Source organism: Sminthopsis crassicaudata, chromosome 3, assembly GCF_048593235.1.
Source record: "Sminthopsis crassicaudata isolate SCR6 chromosome 3, ASM4859323v1, whole genome shotgun sequence".
Classification (NCBI taxonomy): Eukaryota; Metazoa; Chordata; class Mammalia; order Dasyuromorphia; family Dasyuridae; genus Sminthopsis; species Sminthopsis crassicaudata.
The window spans coordinates 337310908-337330131 of NC_133619.1; the positions used below are offsets into that span (position 1 = coordinate 337310908).

Genomic DNA, 19224 nt, shown 5'->3' on the forward strand with positions numbered 1-19224 from the left:
TATCTTTACTCCAACTAAGAGGCATTAAAAGGCCACATTGCCCATCAGACTGTTAGGGAAAAAAATCCAACAGCCACCCAACAAATTTGATGATGCTGGCAAATGACCAAATGTACAGAGCCACTGATCTGGACTACATCCTATGGACCTGGTCTAAAATCCTCAGTGAGAGTGAGGAGACCTCACTAGTAGTCATGGATCTGCCCCTAACCAGCTGCACAATCCTGAGCAAATCACATAAGGTTTCTCCACTTCAATTTCCCCATCTATAAAAAGATAAAAGTAGATTAGAAAAATTCAGGGCTTCTTAAACTTTTCCACTCATGGCCCTTTTTCACCCAAGAAATTTTTCATGGCCCCGAATATAACAGGCATATAAAATGATTCAATCATAATTTCATGACCCCCACATTACAAGATCCCAGTTTAAGAAGCTGGGGACTAGATGATCAATAACAGCTCCTTCTGATCTATGATTTTACAATTTAACTATTAATCCTGTGCCAGTACATTTTCATCTCTGCATTCCTGGGAAAGAATTTATAAGCTGTAATAATGAACAATCCATGGCAAAAGGCCTGAATCCAAGAGAAGAGGAAGTACATCAATGGGAGTGACAAAAGACCTGAGTCCAAGAGAACAAGAAGGAAAGCAATGGGAAACCAAGGTATCTTGAGGAATCTTACAGATAAGAGTATCTTCTTTGGATATCAGGGACACTTGGATCCCTGATCATGTCATTGTGTGCATCTTTCAGTTTCTTTGAAAGACTATTTCCTAAAGCTGATACTCTTCTAAGTATAGCCCAGAGCTGTAAAGCAGAAGGAAGAGTTAATGTATTGGAAAGATGTTGAGAATAAAAGGAAGAAGAGACTGATATTGGTGATGGTATTTTAGGGTTGGGTTTAATACACTTACCTAAAAGCCCCATTGTAGCCATAGTAGTTTTCTCTGGTACTAGAAGCACATTTATCCAAAATTGGTGAGTATCGATTGCCAATACATAAGGCACAGAGATTGGAAGTAACATCAGCACCAGGAGCACAAGATTCACTGAAGTATTTATCTACACAGAGAAAAGACAGTGGTTTCTACTTGAATAATATGAGTGCTTCCTTTTATTTCCCATGTTAAAAGCCTCTATTTTAAATTACATAATTGCCCCAATTAAATGAAGATGTGATCATAAGCCCAGAACCTGAAATAAATCAGAGGTTCAGAGATAAGGCAACATTGCAGGGAGAGAAGGTGACCCCCCCAATACACAGACCTGATGGTGATTTTTTTCTTTTTTAAAAATAGTTAAAATTTCATAAAAAAACCCAGAAAAAGACAGAACATGGTAAGTAAAAATATATATTGCCATGTGCCCAGCAGAATAACAATATTCAATATATTTCCATTTCAATAAAACAAAGAAGTCATATTTATGACTGTCCATTTTTTTTTGTTCTTGCTTCCATCTAGGTTATTCTTTTGTTCTTTACTGTACACTTTTTACTTTATTCTTTTTTCAGATGGTGATTTAAAAAATCACTCAAGGCTCCTATTTAGAAAGTCAATTCATATACCACACCATAATCCAGGTACATTGGTGACTGCTTTTCTCCTTCAAATGTGTCCTTGATATGTTTTAACCTGATTCTACACGTATAGAAATATTTAGCACTCTCTACCACCCAAGGTAATGAGGGACTTCACAGTGTAAATTTCCTGAAGTCTCTAACAATTAGAGAAAATCAAACAAATAACTTCTTCAAAGAACCAGCTTACCAAATACACAGGAATGGGTTTGGTTGTATATCAGACCCATGGGAATGTTCCAACCAGCACTTCTGCCTACTGCTGTGTGGCAGGATTTCTTGTGTTTCAGTGAATTCCATGAGAGATCAGTACCTGACCTAACAACAGCCACAGCATAATAACCTTGAAAATAACAGACACAAAAAAGCAATAGTTAGCATTATGAGCCATTCCAGAAAGGGCCATTTGATGCCACTAGACCAAACTTACTTCATGCCTTGGGGAAAACAGATATATAAATGTCCTCAGACTTATAGGAACCAGAGCATTGGAAGAACCTCAGTCTTTTACTTAATTTCTCATGACCAGAAAGTTATCCATACTACAACAAACTCAGCAAGTAGTCATCCAGACTATTCTCAAAAGACTTTCAGTTAAAGAGAATCCTATTATTTCCTAAGGAAATCTCTCCCATTAACTATTTGTATTCAGTCATTTATCAGTAATATCTGACTCTTTGTGACCCCATTTGGGGTTTTCTTGGCAGGGACACTAGAGTAGCTTGAGTTTCCTTCTCCAGTTTATTTTATAGATGGAGAAACTGAGGTAATCAGAGTGAAGTGACATGCCCAGGGTAACACAACGATTAAGTTGTCTGGCTGGACTTGAACTCAGGAAGATGGACCCAGTGATCTATCCTGTGCCACCTGGCTAACCCTTCCATCGCTGGGTTTACCAATTCAGACTCACCCTGAGCAGGTTTATTCACACAGTCCTTCCCATGACTCTGTCCATCCTTAGGTGCTGAAAAAATAAAGAAGCCAAAGGAATGAATCTTCCATCTGCATTCACTAAATATCAGGTTTTCTTAAGCATGAGTGCTTACACCACTACAATGTCATTCCATTCCATTCCATTAAGGAGAATCCATTCCATTCTATTCAGGAGAATCTTTGATTCTCTACAGTTTAGAATAACATGAAAAATGAAAATTCATTCCTATTCAGCTAACTTTGCTTCCATTTTGATCCCACCCTTAGAGTGTTCAAATGACTCAGGCCCATATTTTCTTTTTCTTTGTGCTTTTTGATCACTTCAGGGTTTATTAGAACCGTTGCATACCAGAAACAAGATATAGCATATGAACCTTTGTTATATATTTATATATGGTATTTGACCTTTGCTATGTATGATATATATATGTATACATATATATATATCATACATTGCAAAGGAAAAAAAAAGAGAAGGAGCTAACCTGAGCTCTATCAACTATCTCAGGGCTATAAATGCTTAAATGATTATTAGTGAGTCTAATTTATTCGTTTGCTATTTCCCACCCTTCTTCTGCTGCCCTAGTGAGAGCTCTGCATAAAATCTTTTGTTTAATTGCTATTTTAAGAAAGATTATATTGGGTCATCCTGAGATTATTTAAAGAGCCTCAAAAATAATAGTTTTTCTTTGTCTTTTTGAAAAAGTTTCTGTTAAGGACAATATGCAGTTTGGGGTATTTTTCTATGTATTGGGTATTTTAAAAGCAAACTGATAATTGTTTAAGTTGTGAACTTATTGAGACAAAATAAAAAGGGAGGCCAGGAAAGCTGTATTGAGACCTGGAGGAGGATCTGTAGAAGAGCATCGTGCTCAGATTGAAGCCAGTTTTCCCTCTGAAAGACCTTCCTGGGACCCCAACTCCCAGCAGGGTGGTGCTGGGCTCTCTGCTTATCACAGATACCTTCTCCAGGGTCTTAAAGCTGCAGCCAGAAAGCCTGACATGACCAAGATTTCTGAAGTTACTCAGGGTGCAGAAGAATCCCCGGGAGCATTTATAGAAAGGTTGTATGAAGCTTACCGAACTTGTAGCACAATTGACCCAGAAGCTCCCGAGAACTATAGATCTGTGAAGTTAGTCAATCTGCTCCAGACATATGCAGAAAATTACAGAAGCAGGAAGGTTTTGAGGGCATGAATATCTCTCAACTAGTCGAGATAGCTCTGAAAGTCTCTAATACTTGAGACACATCAGGTAAAGAGTGTGCCAAGGCAGTAGTGGCAGCCATGAGAGAAGCAAACAATTTCCCTGGGAGTATTTCCCAGCCCCGTGGGCGGCAGTCATTGGGCTCAGACCAGTGTGCCTATTGTAAGAAAACAGGGCACTGGAAGAGAGAATGCCCAAACCGAAATCGTCCCAGGAATGTCCTTGCTCTAGAAGGGACAGGCTGAGGCGGCCCTGGTTCTCTTTCTCTCTCTCTAGACCCCCGAGAACCTAGGGTATGCTTACAAATTGGGGGTCAGCCTGTTGAGCTCCTGGTGGATACTGGAGCTACATACTCCGCTTTAACAAAACCTTTGGGTCCATTATCTCCGAGATCTACCTCTATACAAGGGGCTACTGGTAAAATTGTTTCTTATCCCTGGATTACTGAGCCATCTAGGACGTGGCACAGTAACCCACTCGTTCCTGGTTATGCCAGACTGCCCAGACCCATTGCTTGGTAGGGACTTGCTTCGAAAACTTCAGGCATCTCCTTTTCTGAAGACCAGGCTTCTCTAACCTTAAGTCCTCCTAGTCCGAAACATCTTCTTAAAGCTCTCCAATTTGAACATATCTTAGTGGCTTCCCCTGCTGCGTCGCCCTGTCCTGCTCACTCCCCTCTTCTTTCTCAGCTGCAAGCTGATTTCCCTCAGGTGTGGGCAGAAAATAACTCTCCAGGTCTGGCTGCTCATCATGCACCGGTGGTGGTGCAGCTTTTGGCTACTGCCTCTCCTATTTCTGTTAAGCCGTATCCTATGTCTAGGGAAGCGCTCCTAGGTATTTCTGTTCACATTAACCGATTGAGAGAAGCTGCTATCTTAGTAGCCTGTAAGTCTCCTTGGAATACCCCTTTGCTTCCAGTTGAGAAACCTGGGTCTTCGGACTATCGCCCTGTTCAGGATCTTAGGGAAGTTAACAAAAGGGTTGAAACTATTCACCCCACTGTTCAGAATCTGTATGCTTTACTCAGCTTGTTACCTCCTACACATTCCGCATATACTGTTTTAGATCTAAAGGATACTTTCTTTTCCATACCCCTTGCGCCTGTCAGTCAACCTCTCTTTGCTTTTCAATGGATAGATCCCCAAGGGGAATTCTCAGGTCAGCTTACTTGGACTCGACTGCCTCAGGGCTTTAAAAATTCTCCTACACTGTTTGGAGAAGCTCTCCATCTGGACCTCCAGCCCTTCCACAAGGAGCATTCTTATTGCTCCCTGGTCCAATATGTAGACTACCTTCTCCTTGCAGCCCCTGATGAGTCTCTTTGCTTGAGGGCATCCCGTGCCCTTTTGGGACTCCTTCAATCCTTAGGTTACAGGATCTCGGCTAAAAAGGCTCAATTCTGTCTTCTTGAAGTGTCTTATTTGGGGTATGTTCTCAAGTTTGGACAACGATCCCTGTCTTCTGAAAGTATCCAGGCTATCCTGTCTATTCCAGTCCCCACTACTAAGAAACAGGTTTGAGAATTTTTGGGAACAGCTGGATATTGTCGCCTATGGATTCCTTCCTTTGCTGAGATAGCAAAACCTCTTTATTCTGTCACAGCTGGACAGGGTCCCCTTGTGTGGGGCTCTGAGGAGCAAGCTGCCTTTGATTGTCTCAGGACCGCCCTTACCAAGGCCCCTGCCCTAGCTCTTCCCGATATCACAAAGCCCTTTCATCTTTTTGTGGCGGAAGCTACATGTATTGTGAAGGGTGTTTTGACTCAAACTCTTGGGCCCTGGCGATGGCCTGTTGCATATCTCTCTAAACGTTTGGATTCGGTAGCAGCTGGGTGGCCCCCCTGTCTTAGGGCCATAGCAACGACTGCCCTCCTGGTAAAGGAAGCTGACAAGCTTTCCTTGGGCCAGTCTCTTTCTGTTTCAGCCCCTCACTCTGTGGAGGCTTTGCTCAGGTCTGCCCCTGACAGGTGGCTCTCTAACGCTCGCATTACTCACTATCAGGCCCTGCTTCTCGACCACCCCCGCCTCCCTTTCTCTAACTCGTCTGCCCTGAACCCTGCCACCTTGCTCCCAGATCCTAGTTCTGACCCGGTCCCCGTGCATGACCGCTTCCAGCTCCTTGAGGAGTCTCAGTCAGTAAAGCCTGATCTTTCTGACGTCCCGCTGAAAAACCCTGACCTGATCCCTTTTACTGACGGGAGCAGTTTTGTTGTGAGGGACACACGTGTTTCTGGGACAGCAGTGATGGATTATCCTTCTCTCTCTCCCCTTTGGTCTTCTTTCCTCCCCTCTGGGTCATCTGCCCAGAAAGCAGAAATCGTGGCTTTAACTCAAGCCTTGTGCATAGCAAAAGAAAAATCAGCTAATATCTATACTGACAGCTGCTATGCCTTTGCAACAGCTCATGTCCATGCCTCTCTTTACAAAGAAAGGGGCCTGTTGACATCCGCTGGGAGGGAAACTAAGAATAAGGCAGAGATACTTTCCCTGCTAGATTCTATCTGGTTACCCTTCTCTGTTTCTATTATTCACTGCTCAGCTCACCAAACTGGTGAGACAATGGAAGCAGTGGAGAATCGGGCTGCGGATGCAGCAGCTCGCCAAGCCGCCATCTCCTCCCCCACCTCTTCCTTGCCTTTGGCAATCGCTCCCCTTCCTCCGGTACCTGCATACTCCCCTTCAGAGGATTCTTTGGCTTCTCAGAGGGGAGGTCAGAGGGAGGGAGCTTGGTGGTACATAGAGGACAAGATTTTTATTCCACAAGCATAAAGCAGAATGCTGGTGAAGGATTTGCATGATTTCACTCATTTGGGTGAAAAGAAAATGCATCAGTTATTGAGCAGATATTATATAAAGGATGTTAGCCAATTGATCAGAAGTTACATTCATAGGTGTAACACTTGAGCTAGAGTAAATATGCAAAGAATTAAGGTAGCCCATGTGGGAATCAGGCTTAAGGGACACATCCCTGGGGAAAGATGGGAAGTAGATTATACTGAGGTACAGCCATCAACAGCTGGGTACAAATACCTGCTAGTTTTTCAGGTTGGACAGAAGCCTTCCCCACCCGAAATGAAACAGCTCTCACAGTGGTCAAAAAGATACTAAATGAGTTACTGCCCCGCTTTGGTCTTCCAGTGGCCATAGGGTCTGATAACGGGCCTGCCTTTGTTGCCAAAATATCACAAGGCATAAGCAAGGCCCTGGGCATCGATTGGAAGCCCCACTGTGCTTACCGACCTCAGAGCTCTGGACAGGTAGAGAGAATGAATAAAACACTAAAAGAATACCTTACAAAGCTCGACTTAGAGACTCAGAGCTCTTGGGTCCCGCTCCTGCCATTTGCACTACTGAGGAGTAGATGCACTCCCAACAGACTGGGTTTAACTCCGTTTGAAATTCTGTTTGGGAGGCCACCTCCGATTTTACCCGTGGCCAGGGAACATATAATGGCTGAAGTTTCTAACTCCTCCCTTATCAAGTTTCCACAGGCCTCACACAGGTTTCACACCTCGTATGAGAAGCCCTTCCAGTTCCCTTCTCTGAACAAGCGCATCCGTTCCAGCCTGGTGATGCAGTCCTGATAAAGACATTTTCTACCTCCCGCCTGAAACCCAGGTGGAAAGGAACTTATCCTGTGATTCTCACCACGCCCACAGCTGTTAAAGTTGAATCAGTCCCCGCCTGGATTCACCACAGCCCAGTGAAACCCGCGGTCACCACAGAGTGGAAAACAGAGATTGGTGACGACCCCCTGAAACTGAGACTGATCCGTTCCTCCGGTGCTTGATTTCCCCCAAAGACTCTGGGTGGGAAACCCTGGGAAGATTAATCCTTGTATTTACTCTGTTATTTTGTGAGTGCCTAAATTGTCTGTATATCCCCCCTAAGGGCTCCTTTCCCCTTTCTCCGTTTCTAGTCTGGAAGTGCTATTATGGGATTTTTCTTAATTCTCTTCCTCCTTCCTTTGTTTTCCAAAGCTCTGGGAAACCCTCACGCCCAAAGCCCAGATGGACAATGACCGTTAGAGACCTTGCAGGAGGTCCCTCCTTTTCTGCACCTACTACTCAGGCTCAGAACCCTCGATGACAGTAGATCCCTCCCTGGCTCCCTGCTTCTACTTCAAGGTTCCTACAGACCCCCGCTCCGACTTCGCCCTGGTGTTGGGTGGTGCTCACTCCCAGGAGATGACTCCTTTAGGATGACCATCCAAACCTTTGACCAGCAGACCCAGACCACAATGGAACCCCCCCCCCCCGCATTATCCTAATGATCCAGGAACCGTCCCACCAGAAGTGGGAACAGTCCCGAACTCTTACCCTTTGTTCCCGAGCAGGAAGCACGTTCGAATTCAGCCACTACCTCCTAGTTCAGCGTAAAGATCCGCCCCCATCTAAGCCCGTGGGACCTCTGACTGCTTTACTAGTCCCACCTAGGACACCAGTCCTGGCTGATCCTTTTCTGCCTCCACCATCCTTAGCTCCACAGACCCCTGCTCTGACCCAAAGTCCTATTATTCCTGACCCCTTAGTCCCCGTTGACAGACCCCCTGAATCCTTGGTTCTCACTCTATGCTTGATTTGTTGCCCATAGTGCACTCCTTTTGAACTCCACAAATCCCCAGCTGGGCCATGATTGCTGGCTCTGCTTTAACTCTGAACCCCCTTATTTTGTGGGGATTGCCCTGACAGACTCCGTTCCTGGAACCACTTCTCAGTCTGACTGTACCTGGGAGCAGCCTAAAATCACTCTTGGGAGTCTCCAAGGTACAGGAACCTGCTTGGTGGCTGCTTCCATGAGTCTTTCTGACCCTCTCCTCCAGTTCTGTAACCCCAGGTCTTTGATTAATATTTCAGCTTCCTCATCAGATGTTGCAGTTAGGTATCAAGCCCCTGAAGGTTCATGGTTTGCCTGCAGGGATGGCCTGACCAGGTGGGCTTATTCTGCCCCTCTCCTCAGAAGGCCAGACTCGTTCTGTGTCCTGATAGCGGTATTCCCCAGCCTGGCTGTCCTTCCAGGAGGGGACGGATGGAGCCACTTCTGGTCCCAATCTTCCCCCATGGAGACAATCAGACAGAAACGGGCTCTGCCGTTCCTTCCCCTCTTAGTGGGGTCGGGCTGGCAGGCACACACACACATACACACACACACACACACACACACACACACACACACATTCAATAAATTTAAGTGCTTCTTTATCACCTCCAGGACCAAAGATAAAAATACTGTGTCATTCAAAGTCTTTAATAAGCGTTACCTCTGTATCACCCTCCTCAATTTTTTCTTTTTATATTCAACATCTCTGTCACACTTTCTCCTTGCTGCTCCATAGAGGAGACACTACATATCCCATCTTTGGGCATTTTCACTGCATGTCTCCAGTACCTAGAATACTCTCTCTGCTAATCTCTACTTCCAGGCTTTCTTCAAGTCCTAAATAAAATTCCATCTTCTTTTTTTTTTTTTTTTTTTTTTTTTAATTTTTTATTTTATTTTATAATTATAACATTTTTTGACAGTACATATGCATGGGTAATTTTTTACAACATTATCCCTTGCACTTACTTCTATTCAGATTTTTTCCCTTCCTCCCCCAACCCCCTACCCCAGATGGCAAGCAGTCTTATATATGTTAAATATATTACAGTATAATTTAGATACAATATATGTGTGTATTACCGAATTTTTTGTTGCACAGGAAGAATTGGATTCAGAAGGTAAAAATAACAGTTTACATTCATTTCCCAGTGTTCCTTTTCTGGATGTAGCTGGTTCTGTCCATCATTAGTCAATTGGAATTGGATTAGCTCCAAAATTCCATCTTCTACAAAGATCCACCCTCCAAAAAGTCTAGTGCCTTCCCTCTGTTAATTATTTCCAATTTTTCTGCAAATAGCTTGTTTGTATATAATTGCTTGCACATTGCCTCCTGCATTAAACTGGAGGCCTCCCTAAGGGCAAGGATTATCTTTTTTCTTTGTCTAGGATTTGGCACAATGCCTGACACATAGTAGGCATTTAATGGATATCTATTGATTGATTAACACTGCTTCTTAGAGTAATAGAGGTAGTGTCAGTTATTAAAAGTGTAAGGTGATGCTACTGATTATGCACAATCTCTGTCACAATTTTTATACGTCTCAAATTAAGCTCTCATAAACTCCAAGAGTCTGGGCCTGAATCTTAGCTATGTTTTCTACATAGTTATCAGAGTTCAAAGAAACCCAAGAAAGCAAGTAGTGTCCAATTCTTTCACTTTCTAATTGAAGAAACTAAGACTTTGAGAGGAGGGGTGATTGGTCAAAAGTCACATAAATAAGACTAATCTTTGAACTCAGATTCAACTCTAAATGTGGTGCTTTTTTACTATAACCTACAGCTTCTCCTGGCCTCTAGCATTCTGCATAACCATATGTACTCAGTTTCTCTTTGTTGGACTGAATTGTGCAAGATTGCTATAAAGATCCATGTGCCACCCTTGGTCCTGATGTCATAGTTCACTGAAACCTAGAGGGAATCACATACCATCTACATTATCCAAGACGGTGCTGTGTTTCACAAAAGCAACATCTCCTTTATTCTCAGCCAGGCATCTACAAAAGATGAAAAGCAAGTGAGCATTAAGATTCTCTTTCTTGAAGAGAATCTTTTCCAGAATCAAACAATTTTCTATTATAGAAGTGTGGACTTTAAAGCTGGAAGGGCCCTTGGAGGACTTTGAGTCTAATCTCCTCATTTTCCAAATAACAAAACTGAGGTCCAGGAACTTTGAGCAAACAAAAGCAAGATTCCAACCCAAATCCATTGACCCAGGAACCAGTGATTAGTGATTAATTATGGAACAAAAAGAAGTCAATGCTTTAGTCACCATAATCCATTTTGGTCAATCATAATTTATTCAAGATACTACTGATGATACCAAGTAAAATGAAGTAGTAAAAACATTTAAATTTCTATTATCAGAGCACTTTCCCCCAAATAAATCTAACAGCATTATGAACCATTTAATAAGAACAGTGGAATTGCTTCTCATCAACAAGTGTTTAAAAATTTGGAAAGATTTTAATTCAAAAGCCTCTTTGTGAGATGACTCACAGAAATTTCCACTTCCTCATCTGATGTAAGCCACTATGGGGGTAAAGGAGGGTGAGGTGGGAGAGAAAATTGAGAAGGAAGGTGAAAATATTTCCATTCATCACATTTTGGCTTTCAGATTTGGAGTTTTACCTTTAAATGTTCTCCTTTACCTCTTAATCATTCATAAAATTAGCTATGGAACTATATTTTAAAATGTGGAAACAATACCTGCAGAGCATCAGGATGACTAAAAGCAAAAACAAATTGGAGACAGCCATTTCCATATTTACATGACTTCTCTATTTGGGATTTGATACCAAAACTAGATTTGAACTTTGTTTCATATTTTTGTTTATTAATAGTTTTGTTTCCTTGTCTCTGTAGACACCTTCATGTTATCCAATTGTTCATAATGGGCCAAAGTATATAATGTTAGTAACAACAATATACTTAATACCATCCACAGTATTAGTCAAAAGAAGAATTCTGAACTAAGGATAGAGGCGATCACAAAAGATAAAACGGGTATTTCCTGTTAAGTAACTTTGAAAATCTTTTGCCTAAACACAATCAGTATAACTAGGATAAGGGAAGAGGTCAATGGGATGAAAAAAAGTAATCTTTGCATTTAATATCACTGACATGGCTCTGATATCCAATATTTAGAGGGAACTAATATACATATATAAAACCAAAACCCATTGCCCATTGAATAAGTAGTCAAAGAACCTGAACAGATATTCCTCAGAAGAATTGCAAACCATTTTTAACTACTTCAGATTTCTCTAAATCAATTTGCAGAGAACTTAAAACAAATAAAAGCAAACAAAATACTTCTGAGGCTTCACTTCTAATGCAGGAAATTGGTAAAAATATCCAAAGATCAGAATAGACAATATTGGAGGAGTGATGGGGAAATGAGCACACTGATTTATTGTTGATGGAGCTGTGAATTTGTTCCATTCTTCAAAGAAAATTACTAAAATGTTCTTGTCCTTTGACCCAAAGAGTCTACTACTCTTAGTAGATAAAGAATAAAATGAAACTTCCAAAGGATCTATATATACTAACATACCATAGTAGCTCTAGAGGCTCTTATCTTCTTGGTGGATTAAAATTGAAAAAAGTCTTTCCTTCTGTTGGGTAATGGTTAAACAAATTATAGGATCTGAAAGTGATGGAATATTCACATCCATAAGAAATAATAAAATGGGACTTCCGGCCAAGATGGCGGCGTGGAGGCAGACAGCTGCTTGAGCTCCTCGTTTTCTCTCAGAACTTACTTCATGACAAGCCTCTGACTTAATGCTTGACCCAGAAAGAAATCCACAAATCACCAAGAGGAGACATCCTTGAAAGTCGCCAGAAAAGGTCTGTGTTTGCTCGGGGGAGGGTCAGTCAGACTGGGCGCAGACTGAGGACAGGCAGCCAGAGCGAGACAGGCAGCTCACACAGCTCAGACCGGAGGGGGAGGGGTGTGATCTCTGCCGTTTCTGAGAAAAGACTTTTGCCCCAGTGTGGATGCTCCGTCTTGGCAGCAAGCCTGGAGCAGCGGAGAGGGTGTAAACACCGGAGGTGAAGATTGAAACCCCAGAAAGCCAGCTTCTCTCAGAGCCCGGCCACCCCCAACCCCCACCTGGACTGACTTGGTGCGTTCTCAGAGCCTCAGAGCACAGACTCAGTACAGTCATTGCTGTTCTGTTAGTGGCTCTCTGCTGCCCTACCCCCAGTCTGTAGAGGAAGCCCATTAATACCATCCAGCCCCATCCCCCCCAAAACAGACCAATTGTTTCTCTTGTCAGTTTGTTTTTACAGGAATGGGTTTGGTTGTATATCAGACCCATGGGAATGTTCCAACCAGCACTTCTGCCAACTGCTGTGTGGCAGGATTTCTTGTGTTTCAGTGAATTCCATGAGAGATCAGTACCTGACCTAACAACAGCCACAGCCTAATAACCTTGAAAATAACAGACACAAAAAAGCAATAGTTAGCATTATGAGCCATTCCAGAAAGGGCCATTTGATGCCACTAGACCAAACTTACTTCATGCCTTGGGGAAAACAGATATATAAATGTCCTCAGACTTATAGGAACCAGAGCATTGGAAGAACCTCAGTCTTTTACTTAATTTCTCATGACCAGAAAGTTATCCATACTACAACAAACTCAGCAAGTAGTCATCCAGACTATTCTCAAAAGACTTTCAATTAAAGAGAATCCTATTATTTCCTAAGGAAATCTCTCCCATTAACTATTTGCATTCAGTCATTTATCAGTAATATCTGACTCTTTGTGACCCCATTTGGGGTTTTCTTGGCAGGGACACTAGAGTAGCTTGAGTTTCCTTCTCCAGTTTATTTTACAGATGGAGAAACTGAGGTAATCAGAGTGAAGTGACATGCCCAGGGTAACACAACGATTAAGTTGTCTGGCTGGACTTGAACTCAGGAAGATGGACCCAGTGATCTATCCTGTGCCACCTGGCTAACCCTTCCATCGCTGGGTTTACCAATTCAGACTCACCCTGAGCAGGTTTATTCACACAGTCCTTCCCATGACTCTGTCCATCCTTAGGTGCTGAAAAAATAAAGAAGCCAAAGGAATGAATCTTCCATCTGCATTCTCTAAATATCAGGTTTTCTTAAGCATGAGTGCTTATACCACTACAATGTCATTCCATTCCATTCCATTAAGGAGAATCCATTCCATTCTATTCAGGAGAATCTTTGATTCTCCACAGTTTAGAATAACATGAAAAATGAAAATTCATTCCTATTCAGCTAACTTTGCTTCCATTTTGATCCCACCCTTAGAGTGTTTTCTTTTTCTTTGTGCTTTTTGATCACTTCAGGGTTTATTAGAACCTTTGCATACCAGAAACAAGATATAGCATATGAACCTTTGTTATATATTTTTATATAGTATTTGACCTTTGCTATGTATGATATATATATGTATACATATATATATATCATACATTGCAAAGGAAAAAAAAAGAGAAGGAGCTAACCTGAGCTCTATCAACTATCTCAGGGCTTTAAATGTTTAAATGATTATTAGTGAGTCTAATTTATCCCTTTGCTATTTCCCACCTTTCTTCTGCTGCCCTAGTGAGAGCTCTGCATAAAATCTTTTGTTCAGAGCCTAGAGAGAGTCAAGCTAAAGGAGAAATATTCCCCCTACTTACTGTAGCTTTCTGCTAGGACAGGCACCAAACCACACTTGCCAGCAATGTAAACATATCCTCCATCAGTACTCATGGCATCAGCTTCCCCTTTCTGTGGAGGCAAAGTAAATCATTACAAAAACATTGTTTCACGGAGCCTAGGAGCCCTTCATCACGCCTGCCATCATATACACTTAGTGACAGGGTGATTGACTAGGGAGAAGGATGGGAAGTGTAGGAACTTAGGTAGAGTTTCATATGAGAAAATTACCTTGAATATCAACCTCATATAGCAGACCACAACTTTTAAAGTTATTTCTAAGGCTTCTGGCATCATAAACTTAGAGCTGGAAGTGATTTCCAAGGTATTCTAATTCAACCCCCTCATTTTATAAAAAAGGAAGAAACTCGACAGTCTAGGATCCAATACAGGAGACATAAAACACATGGTTTCAAAATATTACATTTTATAAGTACAAAGCTTTTACTGCAGGAAAATCCCACTCTCTCTAACATGGGAAAGGGGGGGGAATTTCTTCTATACTAAGTGAAGGTACACAGAGAAGGGTACAATTCTGTAGTGGGCAATAACACGTCTTTATGTGCACATAACAATGAAAAAAACATAATTTCATTGAGGCAGGGTATAAATTTTCCTGATGTTATCTACAAAGTACAAATTCTTTGACTCATCTCTGTCCTTATCACCACGCTAATAACACACTAGGGATGTCTAAGGAGACCCAGGCTTTTTTCTCAAGCACAGATTCCCAGGAGCACCCAAAAGCATTCACATATTAGTCTGTGACTATACTGAGTTCCTGGTCATGCAGGAAGGGACTCAAGTTGAGTGGCACAAAATGGACTGTCTAAATAAGGACAGCCATACACTTTGCTCATGGGAAGTTGGTCTTTAATGTAATTCCCTAACAGAGTAGCTCAGATACAGAAGAAATACTGTGATTATTATCATTTTTTATCATCTTCCTTCTGTGGAAGGAAATTCCTACTTTGAATTAAAAGAGTTTAGAATTAGATGTTACTTTCAATATGACCTATACCAAACTTTCCATTTTCCAAGCAAGGAAACTAAGTTCCAGTGAGCCAACAATGTTTTCAGTCACACAATTGATGGAACTATTAAACAGGATTCTGATTCTCCTGGGTTAAAGAGCCCCAAAACACTGATGCTGTACCAAAATGGGAGCACCTACCATTATCTTGACAATGCAATCTTCAGAGTTTTCTCCTACTGCACATTCAATGACTCCTCTACTGAACGCACTCCATTCATAACATTTTATCTTTTCATCATCATTTACTGTGCACCACGTCACCTTCTTGTCCCCTGAGGGATGAATCTTGTCTAGGTCATGACCTGGAAAAGAAGTCAAGAGTTTAAACCATTAATCTATCTTTAAAATGCACTATGCAAAAGCCTGAGCTATGACCAGTGAAAGAAGAAATGGCTTTCTGAAGGTTTGATCTTTTGAGTTTATTATGTATGGTAATACATTACAAAGTACATACAAACAAAGACCAGCGTCCTCAACTTAGGTCTGGGCCCTGAAAGCAAGGGTAGTTAGACATTTATACATTAAAAACAATTATTTAAATAAAGGCAATTAATCAGAAGGAAACAATACAACATTGAGTCACCTAATTGGATGAAAGAGTAGAGATTTTCTAACTTGGGAGGAAAAGCACAAACAGGTACAATTCTTGAAATCAAACTTGCTCCCCTTTGTATAAATAATCAGCACGGCAACAGTAACTGATTGATATGGAGCCAGTTTTCAGAGAAGAATTGCTTGAGATGTACAATTGTAAGAACTCTTACAGTTAGTTATTAAGAGAATCAGAATACAAGTCACAACACTGAATCACAGATCTAGACCTGAAAGAGCTCTCAGAGGCCATCTACTCCAACCCCTTCATTTTATAGAGGAATAAATGGAAGCAGAGAAAGTTTACACGACTTGGCCTAAGGTTCTGCAGGTAGCAAGCACTGTTTTTAACCTAGATGCTTCAACCCTAGAACAGACCATTTTTCATTTCCATTTCCACTCTCCCTATAGCTCGGATGTACTTTCCTTAAGTGTAATTAATAAGTATTAACTGTGTATATCAGATACATTCATATATACATATAAGATTTCCAAGATTCCTCCTGATTCCTCCTATCCCTGAAATTCTTTGATATATAATCGGATTCTCAAATGTATTATATGTATATATAAAATATGTATAATATATATAAATATAAATATGAATAAATAAGTATAAGATCTTTCAAATGTTTGATTCAAATATATGATTTCTAGGGTCTCTTCCCCTGACATTCCTTGATTCTGTACTTCCCTAGTGATATCAACCAGGCATTGTGCTAGCGATTATGGATATTTAAAAAACAAAAGTAAAATATTCCAGAAGTTTACTTTCTCAATAATTTTTTTCTTTTTTGATATTTTCTTTTCCTTTTTTGCCTGAGGCAACTGGGGTTAAATGACTTGCCCAGGGTCACATAGCTAGGGAGTGTTAAGTGTCCAGGCCATATTTGAACTCAGGTTCCCCTGACTTCAGGACTGGCACTCTATCCACTCCTCCACCTAGCTGCCCCCTAAATAATTACTAATTAACTGATTTGACCTGGCCTTTCAAGGACTTCCCTACAGGATTTTAGAGTGTCATTTTCCTTTGATGGCCTCTGTTTTTCATGTCTTTAAAATGAGGGAAACAAATATATGATCTCTAAGGCCTTTTATATCCTTGAAATTCCCTGACTATGATTAAGATTCTCAAACTTATGACATTTATATGATTGAGATCTTTCAAATATGTGATTCAAATATATGACTACGAAGGTCTCTTCTATCCCTGACAGTCCCTGATTCTGTACTTCCCTAGTGATATCAGCTAGAAACTATGACGGGTAGGAAGATTTTCTGAGTTGCTGCACTGAGGATCATAGATATGATTGGAGAGAGGCATTCTGAAAACTTTAGAAATAATACTGAATATAATGTAGAGCTTCTGTATGTAGTTCTTGAAATGTTTGCCCCCTGTCCTTCATTAGAACTAACTCTATAAAGCTCATTGGCTCAGATGGCAAATAGAACCATCTGGCCTAACAATCTACAGGAGACTAGTACAAGAAAGCAATTTAACTCCTCCGAATTTCAGTTTCTCCATCTTGCCAAAGATTTTGAAGAAGGATCGGATGCCTGGAAGCATTATAATGTCTTACAATGACTGCAACTGAGTTAGAATCATGGACCCATATGCTAATAATTTACTGCTTGGGCCCCCACTCCCCATCTCTGAAATGGACCAGAGTCTGCTTACCTTTCATAGGCTTGATGGCCTGGATGAATTTGTATCCTAGGTACAATTCATAGTCCATTTTTGGAGGTACTCTCAGAAGTCTATTAGCAGTGTCCTTAAATAGCAAGTCTTTTCCATGTTGGGAAGCAAATAGATTGAATTTCTCTGATTTGCCCTTGCCAAAATGTTCCTATTCAAGGGAAAAAGAAAACCATGAATGAAAATTGCTAACAAGGGAAGAGGTAACTCGGTGTGTGGCCCTTTTTGCCATATTCCTTCATGAGTTCAGTAATCTAACCTGTTTCCATACTTTTAATTACCATCTCTGTGCTTCACCAATCCCTTTATCCTGTCCTAATCCCTCTCAAGCTCCAATCTGTTTCTTTCCTCACCAACCACCTATTAGAAAGTTCTACAAACACCCAAAACAGATCTCATGATCTTGTCCCATACTCACATTTTTCTACTAAATGTTTCTATTTTAGTCCAGGCCTTCACCATCCTTCCATTTACTCAGGTTCACAATTTTGGAGTTTTCTTTAACTCCTTACTTTCCTCGTTCCCCAACTTTTATAATCTATGCGTAATTTTGTGAGCTTCACAACCTTTCCTATATGCATGCTCTTCTTTCGTCTCCATTTAGACCCCACTACCACTACCTTATTTCAGTCCCTAGCTTTGCCCCTGTACCATAGCAATAGCTTCCTAACTGGTCTCCCTGCCCTATTTCTTTTTCCTCTTCTCTCCAACATATCCTTCACATAGTTGGCAAAGTGATATTGCTAAAGCCCAGTGTTGACAGTGTTATTTCTCCCTTGCTCAAGAAGCTCCAGCAGTTTCTATCATCACCAGAATCAAAATATAAACTCTGTTACTTAAAGGCTTTCACATACTTCCAACCTACCTTTCCATTTTATTTTACACATTACTCTTTTTCACACAGTCTATTGTTTAGACTGGTCTTGCTATTGCAAATACAGAACACAGATCTTCTATCACCAAGTCCACTTTACATAGAATTCACTCTCTCTCCATCTCTGCCTCTTTGAATAACTTGGTGCCTTTAAGATTCAGCTCCAGTGCCACCCCCTCTACATAAAATTTAATCTGGCCTCCTCAACTGCTATTTATCTCCCCCATATACTACTGTTCTGTGATTTTCAGTCCCCTGGAGGAACTGATTATATGCTGTAATCCATTTATATTTTACCTCTTTCAGAACATCCTAACCATCTCTACCAATATCAGGTTTGTTGTGTAATCAGAGATTCCATCTTCTATATTTCATAATCTTGTCTATTTTGTAGATCCCTATTAATCTCCCAGTTTATCCATCTCCATTTATCTTCTCTAAGACTTTCATTTAATTGTATTCCAAAGCATAATGTACCCTTCTTAGGATTACCAGGTGAGAACTCAGGTCGTCTGGACAGTGACAAGGTGAGAACTCAGGTTGACTTGACAGCTCTCTGGCTCAGACCTTTGCTTCGGGCCTTTAAAGGGAATTTATACCTTAGGAATTCTAAGAGTTGCAAGTTCATTGATGGAAGTATTTCTCCATGTCCCGTTGAGTCCTTACTCACCCATTCTCTGGGAGAATAAAAGGAGGGCAGTATTGGGTCTGAGAGAATCGACTCTGGGATAGAGTTTTGAAGTCAGGCAGGCTGAAAGGAGACCAGAATGATTTGAGAAAGGACAAGAAGTGAAGGAGATTCAGAGCTCCCAAGAAACCTGCACTCAGAGGAAAAGATTTTACCGATCTCCTCCCAGAGAAGGATTATAATTGAGCAGATGACCGGACCCTCACAATTCAAGAACATTACATACCCTAGTGCAGTTGAATGAGAAGCATCTTCTTAGTTCTTTTCCCTTTGAGAAATTACCTCTCATGACCGTAAACACTTGATTACACTGAGAATCATCTGTTCAATC

At 41.1% G+C, this 19224-nt stretch overlaps 1 protein-coding gene across 1 annotated transcript in view; it reads right to left on the reverse strand.

Annotated features, from left to right (window-relative positions):
- The window catches only part of LOC141562092 (serotransferrin-like), an 80315-nt gene that overhangs the window by 51645 nt on the left and 9446 nt on the right, over positions 1-19224 (reverse strand). The window contains exons 7-12 of the mRNA XM_074302105.1: positions 17314-17482; positions 15183-15346; positions 13990-14080; positions 2494-2547; positions 1774-1926; positions 919-1066 (exon numbers count right to left, since the gene is read on the reverse strand). Of these exons, the coding sequence (XP_074158206.1) occupies positions 919-1066; positions 1774-1926; positions 2494-2547; positions 13990-14080; positions 15183-15346; positions 17314-17482 (779 nt within the window). The remainder of the gene's footprint in view (positions 1-918; positions 1067-1773; positions 1927-2493; positions 2548-13989; positions 14081-15182; positions 15347-17313; positions 17483-19224) is intronic.